At 42.6% G+C, this 14,439-nt stretch overlaps 1 protein-coding gene across 5 annotated transcripts in view; it reads left to right on the forward strand.

Moving 5' to 3' along the window:
• The window catches only part of KLHL20 (kelch like family member 20), a 48,871-nt gene that overhangs the window by 21,961 nt on the left and 12,471 nt on the right, over nt 1-14,439 (forward strand). For all 5 annotated transcript variants that reach the window (XM_054036820.1, XM_054036822.1, XM_054036821.1 and 2 more), the window contains exons 4-11: nt 2,463-2,621; nt 3,858-3,952; nt 6,181-6,296; nt 7,086-7,269; nt 8,140-8,283; nt 8,665-8,798; nt 9,696-9,904; nt 11,890-11,996. In XM_054036820.1, the coding sequence (XP_053892795.1) occupies nt 2,463-2,621; nt 3,858-3,952; nt 6,181-6,296; nt 7,086-7,269; nt 8,140-8,283; nt 8,665-8,798; nt 9,696-9,904; nt 11,890-11,996 (1,148 nt within the window). The remainder of the gene's footprint in view (nt 1-2,462; nt 2,622-3,857; nt 3,953-6,180; nt 6,297-7,085; nt 7,270-8,139; nt 8,284-8,664; nt 8,799-9,695; nt 9,905-11,889; nt 11,997-14,439) is intronic.

Below are 14,439 nucleotides of genomic sequence, written 5' to 3' on the forward strand. Positions count from 1 at the left end.
CCTGTGTGGAACCCAGTTACCTGGCTATTTAATAAGCCAAAATGGACTGATAAGTAATGCAAAGCGTTCCTTCCTCCACAGGGATTGCATGTACATACTTCTATCAACCTGACAGAATGAAACAAAAGATGGAATCTCCTGCCTGCCAATGTAGAGGACTAACCACTAGGCAACTAGGCAAAGTCAGTCAGTTACTTTGCACACAGTCTTTGAATTAGTCCATATACTCTACTGTGCTAACTTTCTAGTTCCGTTTATTTTTATGTATGTTGCTGCAATACATCATTAATTCCTTGGTAAAGTAGTTCTCCAAGTTTTCCATTCCTCTCAGTTTAATCTGTCCTAGTGAATCTCATGCATGTAATGTGAAATGAATCTATTAACAACTTTATTCTATGAAGGTTTGTTCCTGCATAATTTTTTTGTTCTGTTCCTGACATCTTTGCAAAGGAGAAAAAAAATCGATTGTAGGATGGACAGCTCATGCTTTTTTGTGTCAGTAGGCAAAACTCTTACCAGATATTCTATTTTAAGACATTTCTTCTGTGAGGATGAACCATGTTGTCTGGTATATAAATCAAATAATCACAGCCATTACTGTAAGATAAATTCTCCTGATTACAATCAGCATGAAAACAGTAGTGTAACTCATTCAAGATCTTGTGTAAGGCTATAAGCTTTCAGTAAGGAAGCAGTCAAATAGTGTATTAATTTTAGCCAGATAATTATCTGGAAAATTGGGACAAAGATGATGTTTAGACATTTTTAAATTATGCGATTGTTAAATTATGTATGCTAGCAAGTTGCACAGAGGTGGCAACTCAGTTGGCAGAAGCGCTAGCATTACTTTCAAGGTCTTAAAAGACCTCCCATTATTAAATAAATTGGAGAGTTACAGGATTTTGCTCCCTGCAGTGCTCTGCTACTTTTCAGACTGACACTTTGCAACTGTCAGGGCCAGCCTTAGGCACAAGCTACCATTTGTAGGGTTGGGAGGCTAACTCAACAGACATGCTGGCAGCCCAGTTTCTACCTCCTTCCCCAGCAGTGGGACTGCAGAGGCGAGGTAGTTTGTTGACAAACTTTATCTCAGCTTCTCCTATGACCATTGGAAGCTAGTCTGATAACTGTGACCTTCGCTGCCTGCTGAGTCCCATTTAGCAACATGTGCTGTTGTGAGCATCTTGGATATTTTCTAATACACACAATATTTTGAATCAGTTCTTCAAGTAACTAAATGGACCATGCAGCTGATCACTAGAAGAGTGGAAATCTTTGCCAAGAGAATTTATTTGTATTATGCTTAAAATCTTGCAGCCAGGAAGCTGAGCTCTTGCATGCACATTACTTACTGTGGAAGGCCAATGTTCAAGCACTTCATGTTGCTGAACCTCTTTCCCAGGTGCCGTGGTAGAAACTGGGCACACTTGTGTGGAAGATTGGGTGGCTGTCAGCAATTGTGCCATGTCCATAAGTCTGTTTTATTTAGATTGTTATACCTCTTCCATTGTCCTGCTATCTGAGTGCCTGAGCATGATATTCAGTGTGTCTTAGCTCCATAGCCACCCAGGAATGTCTGCAGCAGGCTGTGTAGTGCATTATCACTGTGCTATCATTTGGTCTGAGCATAGGAAGGAGAAGAATCGCCTAGGTCTTCTAATGGTGTCTAACGTCTTCAGAGAAACTTGCTTCTTATTTTGAGTACAGAAGAAATTATTAACATGTTTGCAGGTTGTCAGTGGCTTATATTTCATAGGAGATCAGTCCTTGGGGTTTTTCAGAGGCTCTGATTCCCTCTTAAGTGCAATGGCACTCTATCACTCTGTGTATATATTTAGAGAGAGTGAAAGAGACAGAGGTAGGATCATATGAGTCCATCTGCTGTCCTGAGACACTTTCCATTCTGCTACAAATCAACATCAGGAAGATTTTTCCTGCGTATCTACAATGGCTCTGGTAATGTGTTTTTGAGACTTTTACCTTCGGTTCTGGTTTGGATTTGTTATTACATTACAAATAAAATGTCTTTATTTTGGTGCCACTTTCCTCTCAAATATTTATCAGCTGCAGAATATTTTTCTTTCTGTTTTATGTCTTCCACATGGCAAATGAGGAGGCTGGTTTTAAACAAGGGCTTTGCTATTCCCGAATTTTGAAACTAGATTAGTGCATTCTGTGACTTACCACTTTACAGAACTTTTATATTCCCCATTCATTTGCATTGAAATCTAAAAGTTATCTGAACTGCACTGTTGGGGTCCAATTTTGTGAAGCGCTGCAGATCTTCCACTTCCACTGACGTCAACAGAAGTGGAAGGTGCTCAGCACCTTACTGGATCTGACCAATTGGATCCTATCTAAAGGGAAGGATTTCTCCTTTAACCTTGAGGTAGAGTCCAGAAGCACTGAGTGCTTTGAAACACTGTCCTTACCTTTTTCTTTATCACCATCTTTTTGAACAGGTGATGGAGAGTGAGGAGTTCATGCTTCTTCCAGCCAATCAGCTCATAGATATCATATCCAGTGATGAGTTGAATGTTCGCAGTGAGGAGCAGGTGTTCAATGCAGTGATGGCCTGGGTAAAGTACAGCATTCAGGAGAGGCGACCCCAGCTACCCCAGGTAACCTTGAGCATGGTTCACATGCATCTGCTTTATACAAGGAGAGAGAGATTGGATTTTGACGGTGTAAGTAGTGGAAGTAATTCCTCTCCGGACTTCCCAGATGTGTTACAACACTCACAGTTTCCAGTCAGCTAGGCCTAAAAGTCCAGTGCCCAGGTATGTCAGTAACAGGCCCTTTAGAAATGCTTATAGCTAGAAACATTAAGATTTGCTATACTGAACCGGACCCCAGGTTCATCTAGTCAATCCTGTCTTCAACAGTGGCCAGTACCAGATGCTTCAGAGGATTGTGAATGAACCCATAATGCAATTATGGAATAACCTGCCCCTAAGGGAAGTTTCTTCTTAATCCCAGGAAGTTGATTTATACCTTGAAGTCTGAGGGTTTATACTAGAGCTGGTCAGGACATTCTCGATTAAATATGCTCTTTTGTCAAAGCTAAAATTTTGCAGCGGCGTTGTCTGTTTTGATAAAGTTTTTGAGGGGAAGGTTTCTGAGTTCCAGGATTCTCTGGTCAGAAATAATGAGGGAGAAAGTGAGACTCTTACTGCCCTGCTTCGCCCTTTTTGCTCTAAAAATGAACATTTCAGCACAATTGCATTTCATGAAAACTTTCAAAAGTTGTTGTGAAACAGAATTGTCATCCTCCTGTCAGCTCTAGTTTATACCCTTACAACTCTTTGGACCCTTGTAGGACCATATGTTCCTCTGTGTTTAATTCTGTGTTCTATTATACTTACTTATGCATTTAAAGTGTAAGCTGTTTGTGGCATGTTTGATGTAGTTCATTTACTGTACAATGCAGTGTACACTCAGAAGGGTAAATAGATAATAAAACTGCCAGCCAAACAAGTGCTTAGGACAATATGTATAGACATCTGCAATCTCTTTAGGATTTTCAGTCAGGTTGTTGGTTTCATCCATTAGCAGTCTCATTGGATCAGCTCTTTTAAAATCTGATGTTGTCCTGCTGGATGACTACATTGGCTTATTGAAATTGCAAAGGTGCTATAGACAAAAAGCTGCATTGAGCCAGAGTGTCATGGTCTGAATTGCTACTGGGATTGTTATTACACTCCTAATCTTTCTGTCCTTGTGACTGCATTATAACTTAATTGGATCACAAAGCATGTGGAAGCAAATTAGCTAATGTTGCTCTCTATTTGACTGTTCCCTCCATCTGTAAGGTGACAAGTGCATTGCCTTTAATTGTGTTCTCTTTTGTCTCATAGGTGCTACAACATGTCCGTCTGCCACTACTCAGTCCCAAGTTCCTGGTGGGTACAGTCGGCTCAGATCCACTCATTAAAAGTGACGAAGAATGCAGGTAAGTCCCGGTGGAAAGAGTGAAACTGAACAGTGCACTTCTATGAATTTCACTTCATATGGGTGCCTTATCTGTGTTTGCGCTCCAAAAATATTGTGATTTGTCAGTGGTAAAACTAAGGTGATACTAACCAGTTTCCTTTTCTGGGATTGGGTAGAGGGGAGATAGAAGAAAGCACTGCATTGCAAGTATGTATTTATTTGAGTAGACGTTGCAATGTACCCTCAAAGGAGTTTTTTTAATCAATATTTTGGTGGGAGAGAGAGCTTTGGGTAAGCAATTTACCTTTCTGATAAATCACCCTTTCCAAGATTGCCTGTTTTTCCTATCACTTTGGCTGTTAAGCCAGGTGCCTTAGTTACCAGGAATCCCACTGAGCACTGCTCAGAGGAAGCCATATTCTAAACAACCTAAAATAGCTTTTCTGTATCTGAAAATGTCGTGACTTTAATGGCCTGTGTAGCCAGGGGTTCCCAAACTTTTTTCCCTGAAGTCCACCCTTCAGCTGCAATAGGCACTGCGACCCACTATTAATACTTCTTGGGAAAAATTATAAATTTTAATTATTACATACATATAAACTACAACACTATACACAATGTGCATGTTTCCTTTTCATTTTAAAGTAAACAATTATAGAAATCCCAAGCAATATGCACTCAAAGAAATGCTTCAAGAACTTTGAAACCAAACAGCTCTGGTAAAACTACACTTCACTTTAAAAAAATTTTGAGAGCAAAATTCGGCATTCAAACAGGGAAAACGCAAAGTATAAATGTACAATGTATAAAACTGAACAATAAGCAACACAACAATGTTAACAAAATTGTTAAAAAATGTGTTATTTGTTGATTTTAAAACAACATAGTTGTCCAACTTTGAACACTATATTGTGTTTTCAGTTTTTTTTAGTGTAAAATCTGAATTTCTGTGCTGTGTAAGTAAAGACCCAACCATACTCTCTACTAACTAGAAAAGAATAAAACATTGTAAATAAAAACATAAAATGACAATTATATTATAACACACTGAGGCAACAGGTACTCATCTGATCTGGTAAAGGAGAATCCAAACTTCAAATATGTGTCGTCAGATTTTCTAACCACTTCCTTTATTTTTTTGGCTGGCTCATTTTGTGTAGTTGTAGATGGTCTGGGACTTCCAGTATCTTCTCCGTCAGAGCATCCTTCTCATTTTCTAAAAATAAATCTATCCATGTCAGATTGAAATACTGCTTGACATTTTTTACAGTTGTAAATGGTGAACTGTGTGTACATTACTAGGTTACCTTGCAGTGAAATGCAGCATTGTACTCACGAAAATTAAACTTGACATATTGCAGCTTGATTTTAAAATAAATAAATATTTTTTCTATATTTTGTCCAACATACACAGCTCAAAACATTACATTTATATAGCTTTTACTTAGATTACATGAGTCACATGAAGTTAAATAGTTACTAAGAGATTGGCTGGAGAATGCAGTTTTGCTGGCAGACCACCCAAGACTGTGTTGTGGCCCACCTTTGGGCCCTAGCCCACAGTTTTGGAACTCCTGACTATACCAACCCTCCTGGAACTAGAAGAGAATGCTAGGACTATGGGGAAGCTGCAACTCTCCTTTAAAGTGGCATAAAGCTCCCCTTTCTAATGCTGCAGGCTCATGAGATATCAGACTTTGAAGCTCTGGTGTTTTTATATACAGAAAATTGTCACTCGTGTAGCACTAATTGTTCCTTTCCTGGTCTTTGGACAGGTATAATACTTTGGTGTTGGAGAAGTTCAATTTTTGTGAGGAGAAGGTGGAAGCTTTTTTCTGGCAGGTTATTTAAAATAAAATTTTAAAAAAGCTGATTGAAGTTGCTCAGGGTTTTGGAGTGTTAGAATTATTTGCAAGGTGATGGGTAAGAGGGTGGATGGGTGAGCTAGTTAAAGCTGAATGATGAAATTTTTATCATCTGGATACCGCTTCCATCTATTGGTATTGTGTGTGAGGCTTTTAGCAATAGATGTCTTATGAATACCTAAGAGAGGTTATATATAATTATTATATATTATTATATATATATGATATTACATAAAGTCATGCATGTTCTGTTTAGTATGGCAATAACTGGAACGTGATTGGTGATGGCTGCTATTTTTAGGGATGGCATGTCCCAAATAGTACTTCCTGAAAAATGCCACTGTCATCCAGACATTTAGAATAAATGTTTTCTCTTGCACAGGGACCTGGTGGATGAAGCTAAGAACTACCTGTTGTTGCCCCAAGAGCGGCCGCTGATGCAGGGACCAAGAACTCGACCACGCAAACCCATCCGTTGTGGAGAAGTGCTCTTTGCAGGTGTGTACCCCGTGCCTGCAACTTCAGCTGTGAGCTCCAAGTTGAAATGCTCTGTTTCAAAGTTAGTCCATATGGCCAACCCTAACTATCAGACCTTCAGAAATGACATTTTATGTTACCCATCCCACACTTTCAGTTAACCTTCACTTTCTTCTTGTCTTTGCATTGTCATTGCATGGGCTTGTCTACACTTACCGGTGATCAATGCATGGCGATTGATGCATCAACGGTCGATTTAGTGGGTCTAGTGAAGACTCGCTTAATCAACCGCAGATCGCTCTCTCGTCGACTCCTGTACTCCACCGGATCGAGAAGAGTAAGGGGAGTCGACGGGAGAGCATCTCACATCGACAACGTGTAGTGTGGACCCCATGGTAAGTAGATCTAAGCTACGTCAATTTGAGTTACTCTAGTCACGTAACTCAAATTGCGTAGTTTAGATCGAATTTCCCCTGTAGCGTAGGCAAGGCCTTTGTCTTGCAAAATGGGTTTCTGGTCTATGATTAGGGCTCCCAGGCACTGTGGTAGCACTCATAATAATACATGCTGAAACACCTGACTTTTAATGGGACTTGTGCTCCTAAACTTATGTAGGCACTTCTGAAAATCCCATCCTGTTTTCTTATTGACAGTCCTCTGAGTGAATAATTCTGATACTGTCTTCTTGGGATACTGTGTAAGAAGCATCTGTGGGCAGAAGATGTAGATAGATTATTTGTTGTAGACACATATACAGTGTGTGAGTTTGATGTACTCCCCTGACACTGTTTCTTGTGTTGATTCCCGCAGTGGGAGGCTGGTGTAGTGGGGACGCAATTTCCAGTGTGGAGCGCTATGACCCTCAAACCAATGAGTGGCGGATGGTGGCTTCCATGAGCAAAAGACGCTGTGGAGTTGGAGTCAGTGTTCTGGATGACCTCCTGTATGCTGTGGGAGGCCATGATGGTTCTTCTTACCTTAACAGTGTAGAAAGGTAGGTCTCCAGCAGATCATTGCAGAGTTAACATGCATTCAAAACATGGTGTCATCTGTGATAAGGGTGTCCATTTTGCTGTCTGTGTTGATCGCATGCTGAACAGTTGAAATACTACATCTATACTATCTACATTTCCTGCTTCAGTACATAAGCTAATATGTGGCAGTGATTACCAGCCTTTTTGACATCTGTATCAATGTTATATTAAACTAAGACATCAGACATAGCAGGATGTAGCCTTGTTCCCTAACTTAATGGTAATCTGAGTCTCATTACTCTGCTCTGAGCTCTATATAAGGCATAGCCTTTGACATGTAAAGGAGTAGGGAAAGGAAGTGTAAGAGTGGGCCTGGCTGTAGTTTCTGATGGGCATGGGTTTTGCAAACTTCCTTACATATGCATTCCGACTGGCTTGTTTTTTTAGTGTTGCTCATGAAGGTGAGCCTGCAAGCATATATTTACTTGTAAGGTGCGGAAAACTATCCAGACATTCTTTTCTGGGCTTGGTAAATAGAGAATTATGTGAACCTTGGAAATACATACAAGGGAGGAGGAATGGAGGTCAGAATTGGGCCTTTGAAACCTTCAGTGATTTAAAGTAAAATACAGTGGAACCAGCTTTTAGTGAAGTCAGTAACTTTTCCAAGAATGACTTCATGCTAAGATGAGGTTTTACTGCAACTGGAATTGCAGTTTGCACTACATAGTGCATTGGAACAATTCAGGACTTTCATCCTTCTTCTTTATAGTTTCCCTCTGAATTCAGGGTAGGCAAGTTCCACTGTACCACTAGTCCCAAACCACAGGGGAGTCGGAGATTTCCATAGATAAGCAGTTCAGACTTGAATTATTTGACACACTTTTTAGATATGATCCAAAGACGAATCAGTGGAGCAGTGATGTGGCTCCCACCAGCACCTGCAGGACCAGTGTTGGAGTGGCAGTTCTCGGGGGATACCTGTATGCTGTTGGTGGCCAGGATGGCGTCTCTTGTCTCAACATTGTGGAAAGGTATTAAAAATAAGGAAGCGGGAGGGGAGGAGAAGGAAAGATCTTATAAGAAGATGCAGTTGGTGCACATGAGTTTGAAAGGAGGCAACAAATGCTGAGTGGGTTTGTTAGTGATTGTATTTGAAGGTGGATGTTTTTAGTTTAACCTGAATTCCAGCAAACAGCAACTGTCTGCCTAGGTGCCACAATGTGCATATCCTGAACCTCTTTTAGAGGCTAAAACCAGAATAGACGTGTTAGTATTACCTCATCTGAATGTGGAACTGTCAGAACTACTGCTCCCCACAGATTCCTTTAGTTGCTTGGTGCAGCTCCCAAGGGAAACAGGGCCTGATGTGTATATTTGAAAGCTCAACTGGTCTCTGCTTTTTCTTGTGGCAGGTATGATCCAAAAGAAAACAAATGGACTCGGGTGGCTTCCATGAGTACCAGGCGCTTAGGAGTGGCAGTGGCTGTGTTAGGGGGCTTTCTCTATGCTGTGGGAGGCTCCGATGGGACGTCGCCTCTCAATACAGGTATGTCACTTCTCCATACTGCACTGCAACCAGTATCTTCCATGGTCCCGTTCTTTTACCCATAAGCCTTCCCCAGACAGCTGGTAAATATTTTGTGGTCTGTTTTCTGAGTGAGTTCCTCACTTGAAGTTGATTTTGCTATACATTAGTACTGTCCCCATCCTCCTAAACCGCTGATAGCTGGTTATATATTTGTGTGTCTGCTTATCACTAGGATGTTGCAATAGGCAGTTACTTTGTGCATTTTCTTAGCATTTGCCTGCCAAGAGCCAGTGCATCATCTCTGCAATATCTCTGGTCTTCACTGGCTTGGGCAACAGGATACTTACTGGAGGTCACTCTGTCACAAGTGTAGATGGCAGTACAGACCAGTTGTAGCTTCACCAGATTCAGAGGGGTAGCCGTGTTAGTCTGAATCTGTAAAAAGCAACAGAGGGTCCTGTGGCACCTTTGAGACTAACAGAAGTACTGGGAGCATAAGCTTTCGTGGGTAAGAACCTCACTTCTTCAGATGCAAGACTGCATCTGAAGAAGTGAGGTTCTTACCCACGAAAGCTTATGCTCCCAGTACTTCTGTTAGTCTCAAAGGTGCCACAGGACCCTCTGTTGCTCTTCACCAGATTGTCATTCTTCAGCTGAGGTGCAATAAATGACTGAACATCTGGCATTCCTGTCTTTGTTAGACTGGGGTTGGGGAGAGGAGGAGGAATAGCAAGCCTCTAGAGAAAGCAGGGAGAAGCAGTGTGGATGGTGACAAACTGACACAATGTGTTTCTGGTGTGGGGCGGAAATGTTGTGTCTTCACAGTCTGATCCGTGTTATGGCTACAAGCACAGAGTCACTAATAGAAGGGCATTAGATGGTGTCCAAAGATTTGTAATGTGACTTTCTCCACAGTGGAGCGCTACAATCCCCAAGAGAACCGCTGGCACACAATAGCTCCCATGGGGACTAGACGGAAGCACCTGGGCTGTGCAGTATACCAGGACATGATCTATGCTGTGGGAGGCCGAGATGATACCACAGAGCTCAGCAGTGCCGAGAGATACAACCCCAGAACCAACCAGTGGTCTCCTGTGGTTGCCATGACATCACGGCGGAGCGGCGTGAGTTCTGCTTCATTTGCCAGCTTGTGCTGGGCTTAGCTATTTAGCTGGAGGATAGGGAGGGCTCTGTTCTTTTCTTGCTTCTTTCACTTTTCCCGCATCTTAACCCCCTTCTAAGAGGGAAATGTTTGTAAAAAGGCAAAGCACATTGCCCAGAAGGAAGTACAAGGTGTAGCAATGTGAGCTTCCTATGCTGCAAGGGGTGAGTGGGTGATGACGACAACTGTTTAATACAACTGAGAAGGGGAAATTTTTTTAGGCTGCTTTTTTCCATAAGAGTTTTGACAACTAGCACTGAGTCACGAGCACTTAATTCTGAAGCAGGGAATTCTTGAGTGTACTACATCAGTAAGTAGCCATAACCTCCCCCCGCCCTCCCAATAGCAGCAGAATCCATTAGAGAAAAGAACATGCCATTAAACACACAGGCCCTGTCCTACTGTGCGTTTTGGAGGAATTAGCAAACAGACTGGAGAGCTATCATGTTCATCTTGCCACCCAGACAAACTGGACTTTATGATGAATGGTCACTTACACCAAAAATCACACCACTCTCAGGTTGCTTCCAGTCCCAAGAAACCAGTCACTTACCTCAAATCAGTTGGTACCCTAGATCTTATACCAAAGACAATGCCTGTAGCCATTCCTGTAATAAACTATCTAAAGGTTTATTAATTAGGAAAAAGGAATAAGAGAGTTATTTACAGGTTAAAGCAAGCAAACATACACACACAAATGACTTGCCATCTAAATCCTAAGAGTGATTGAATTGACAGACCACTACAACTCTAAGTGTCTTTCAGGGCAGCCCCTGGGGATCTCTGGCTTCAGTTTAGAGTCTCTGGCCCTTCAGAGTTCAAATAGCCAAAACACTGGAAAATTTCCCTGTGGCTTTGTTTTATTTCTTTCATTCATTCAGCTTCCAAGGCCACAGGATGAGCTTTCTTGCATGTAGCATTTCCCAGGTATGATAGGGCCATTAACCAATCCTTTGTATTGCAATATTCCTTGATGGCCTGTCTGACTTTGGTAGTCCTTCTGGATGGATGGGGAGAACGATTCCCATGGCTAAGTTCATAAATTCAGAGCAAACATTTTCAAAGTTATAAAGCAAAATGTACATATTTTCTTATAGCATGGAATACAGACATTATAAGTGTGTTTAATGCATGCAGCAACTTACAAGCATTTCATAGAATCTGAACACTAAATACAGTCTTATAAGACTACCACCTGTTTTAAGCAAAACTAACATACAGGTGACCTGGTCTGGTCTCCAGCTACGAGGTTGTCAGTTCTTTACTAATGCCTGCAGCCTGGGCAAGAGCTGGCATCTGGCCTGCCAGCATCACAATGAGGTCCTCGGAGCCTGGGGCTGGAGGATCCTACTGTTCGCTCTGGGATCAGTGTAGTACAACCCCGGTTGCTTATTGTGTGATTAAGGTCTTGTTCATTCTAACCCTTGCTGTTTTTACTCTCCCAGTCCCTGGGCATGAACTTGAATGTATCATTTGTGCTATCTGATGAGCTGAACCAGTCTTGAGAGCAATGACATTTAAATCACTTGTAAAACCAACATACTGCTGATGAGAGTCCAACACAATTGCCAGTGCACGAAGCAGCAAAACACATTTTTTGTCTTCTCTGACAGGGTGGGAAAGCTCTAATCTTTTTTTTTCGGTTAACTCTCCTCAGCATCCCAGGGAAGTAGCCATGTGTTTTGAGGGAATCTGTACTGAAATGTTCTAGTTGAATACGATTTTATACTAGGTTTTATGAATCTGTATTTTAACAGAAATACTAAAATACAATTGTCCCTTCTCTACCCCTACTGCCTCCAGGAACGTGTGTGCTGTGTACTGACATCTTCCCAAGGCTTGACTGCTGATTAATGAATGGTCTTTTATTGAAGTGTTTTTCTTGTGAGACAAGCCTTCAGGACCTGCAATGAAGCAGGAATAATATCTGGGGGGGTTGTTTTCTAGGTTGGCCTTGCAGTAGTGAATGGACAGCTAATGGCAGTGGGAGGCTTTGATGGCACAACGTACTTGAAGACCATTGAAGTGTTTGATCCTGATGCTAACACATGGAGGTAACCTTTAAATTCATGAAACAGTGACATTGCAAATCTTAGGCACACCTGCTTAAATTATGCTTCCTAGCAGAGTAGAGATGCCTCATCTTACTGGAAGTCTGGTTGATGGAGGTGACCACTGTAACCCTTTGTGTGACTTGGCTGGTTTGTTTGAAAGTGAAACCAACAGAGGGAGCAGGCAATGTGATCCAGCATGTCACATGACTAACCTCCCATTTCCAGTGTGAGAGAGAGAATCATTTTCTGAATAACTGAGAGGTGGAGAAACTGTGTTTCTCTGCCACCCATATGCGCCTGGAGTGTGTTTCAGAATAGAAAGGAAATGGAGACATTGACCACTCATAATGTTGTCACTTTAGTGTTGATAGACTGTATCAGTAGCAGTGAAATCTCACTGCACAGCCATTTCCTAAAGAGAGGTAGCAAACCTCTACGTAAGTGTTGGGCTTTCACCAAAATAATCCATATCTGAATGGTCTGTAGTGCTGCTGTGTTCCAATATGTGTCTTGCCCATTGCTCCTCCATACGTCTGACCAGAGGAGTAACAGCCATTTTGGAAATAGCTCCCTGTGGTGAGGGCCGGCAGCTTCCTTTTTCAAAACTGCAGTAGCTGTGCTTGAAGTCCCCTCTACCATCTTCATTTTGAATATAATAGAGGTGATTCTACTATAGTGCCTTATACTTAAGGACCCCAAAGACCTTTGCCCACTTTAGTGAATTTAAGCCTCACAGCACCATTAGGAAGTAGGGATTTGATTTGCCATCATACAGCTGGGGAAACTGAGGTCCAGAGAAGGTGAGTGACTTAGTCAGTTACATAGTGAGCCATTGGCACACACTGTATTAGAACCTAGACCTCCTAATTTCAAATACTGTGTTTTGGCACTTTTTTTGTAGGCTAATCTGGAGATCTGTGTGTGTACATGTGTTTGTACATACGTGTGTGTGTGTGTGTGTGTGTGTACACGTACACATGCATTGAGCCATGTCTGCTCAGTTTACCAACAAAAATAACCATGTACCTTAGTTGTTGAAGCTTAAAGATACAGAAAGCAGAACAGAATTCAGTGTGCTCCTTTGGGGCTATTTAGGCTTCACAGTGCTATGCTCTGATTCCAGAATCTCTTTAGATGGGGATCTATTGTATGAAGCAGAGGAGTTTGAGTATATGGAGTTCTGTTAAATCTGCAGGGCTAGCAGTTAGAAAAATCTTGTTTTGACCTTTAAACTAAGCAGGTCTGATATGAAACCACTGGTGGGAAATATGTATTGAACAGAGAGAGGCTGTTTTTCCAGAATCACTTTTCTGACAATAACTGCACTTGAAAACAACGGTTCGTACATTAATCTAATCAGGGTAGAGTTTCAGACTCCTATTTATATCCTTGAAAGGGATTTGATGCCTTAGAAATCTGTCAGAGTGCAGGGAATAGGAAGAAATTAATGTCCTTGTCCTATTGAGCTGGCCTGAACTAGTATATTACCCTTTCATGCTGAGATTTTCCTATGTAGTGTAGGAGGCACTTCTCTCAGTTAAGTACTTTTGTGTGATGATGCCTCTGTACAGCTCAGAAAGCCAGCCCAGTGGGAAGCAGTATATACTTAATATTCCTGAGAGAATTTTGCACCAAAAAATTAAAAATTCTGTGCCAAAAAATATTCTGCACACATTTTAAAATTCTGCAAAATTCTACAAATTTTGTCAATAAATAAATGTAGAGGCTCCAGCATTGCAATGGAGAGCACAGGTCACTGGCTGCACAGAGGTGGGAGATCACCTCCAGCCATCTCCCCGACCCCACCCCTCGGGACACAGACTTGATGGAGAGGCTACACCCAACCGTGACACGGCGCAAGGGCTGGGCTTGCCACAGAAATGCCCCGGGGCCCTGCCCCTCCACACCAGGCACACCGGGTGTGGGCAGGCAGGCTCAGCCTGGCAGGATCCAAGTGTGAGGAGGGATCCAGGTGTGGGATGAGAGGGTTCTGTGTGGGGCAGTCAGGGTACGGGTGGCTCAGTGGCGGGTCTGGCTGCGAGAGGATTCTGGATGCACAGGGGCTCGTTGCAGGATTCCAGGTGCAGGGGCAATGGGACTCTGCAGGGGGGTCCAGATGAAGGTGGTTGGGGCTCAACAGGGGAATCTGGGTGAGGGGGGATGGGGCTTGGCATGGAAGTCCAGGTGCTGGTGGGGTGGGAGTCTGGGTGCAGGGGGCTTGTCAGGGTGGGGCTTGGAGTGTGGGGAGCTCACCGGGGGGAAGGGGGTGGTCTGGGTTAAGGGGGTTGAGGTTCAGTGCGGGGGGTCTGACTGTAGCAGGTGAGGCTCAACGGGGTGGGGCTTCAGGTGTGTGGGGGTCTGGATATGCAGGCGTCCGGATGCACAAGGATTGGGCAGACAGCGGAGTTCCCCATAAAGTGATCCCTCCCCCCAGTGCTGAGGA

Source organism: Malaclemys terrapin, chromosome 8 (assembly GCF_027887155.1).
Source record: "Malaclemys terrapin pileata isolate rMalTer1 chromosome 8, rMalTer1.hap1, whole genome shotgun sequence".
Taxonomy (NCBI): Eukaryota; Metazoa; Chordata; order Testudines; family Emydidae; genus Malaclemys; species Malaclemys terrapin.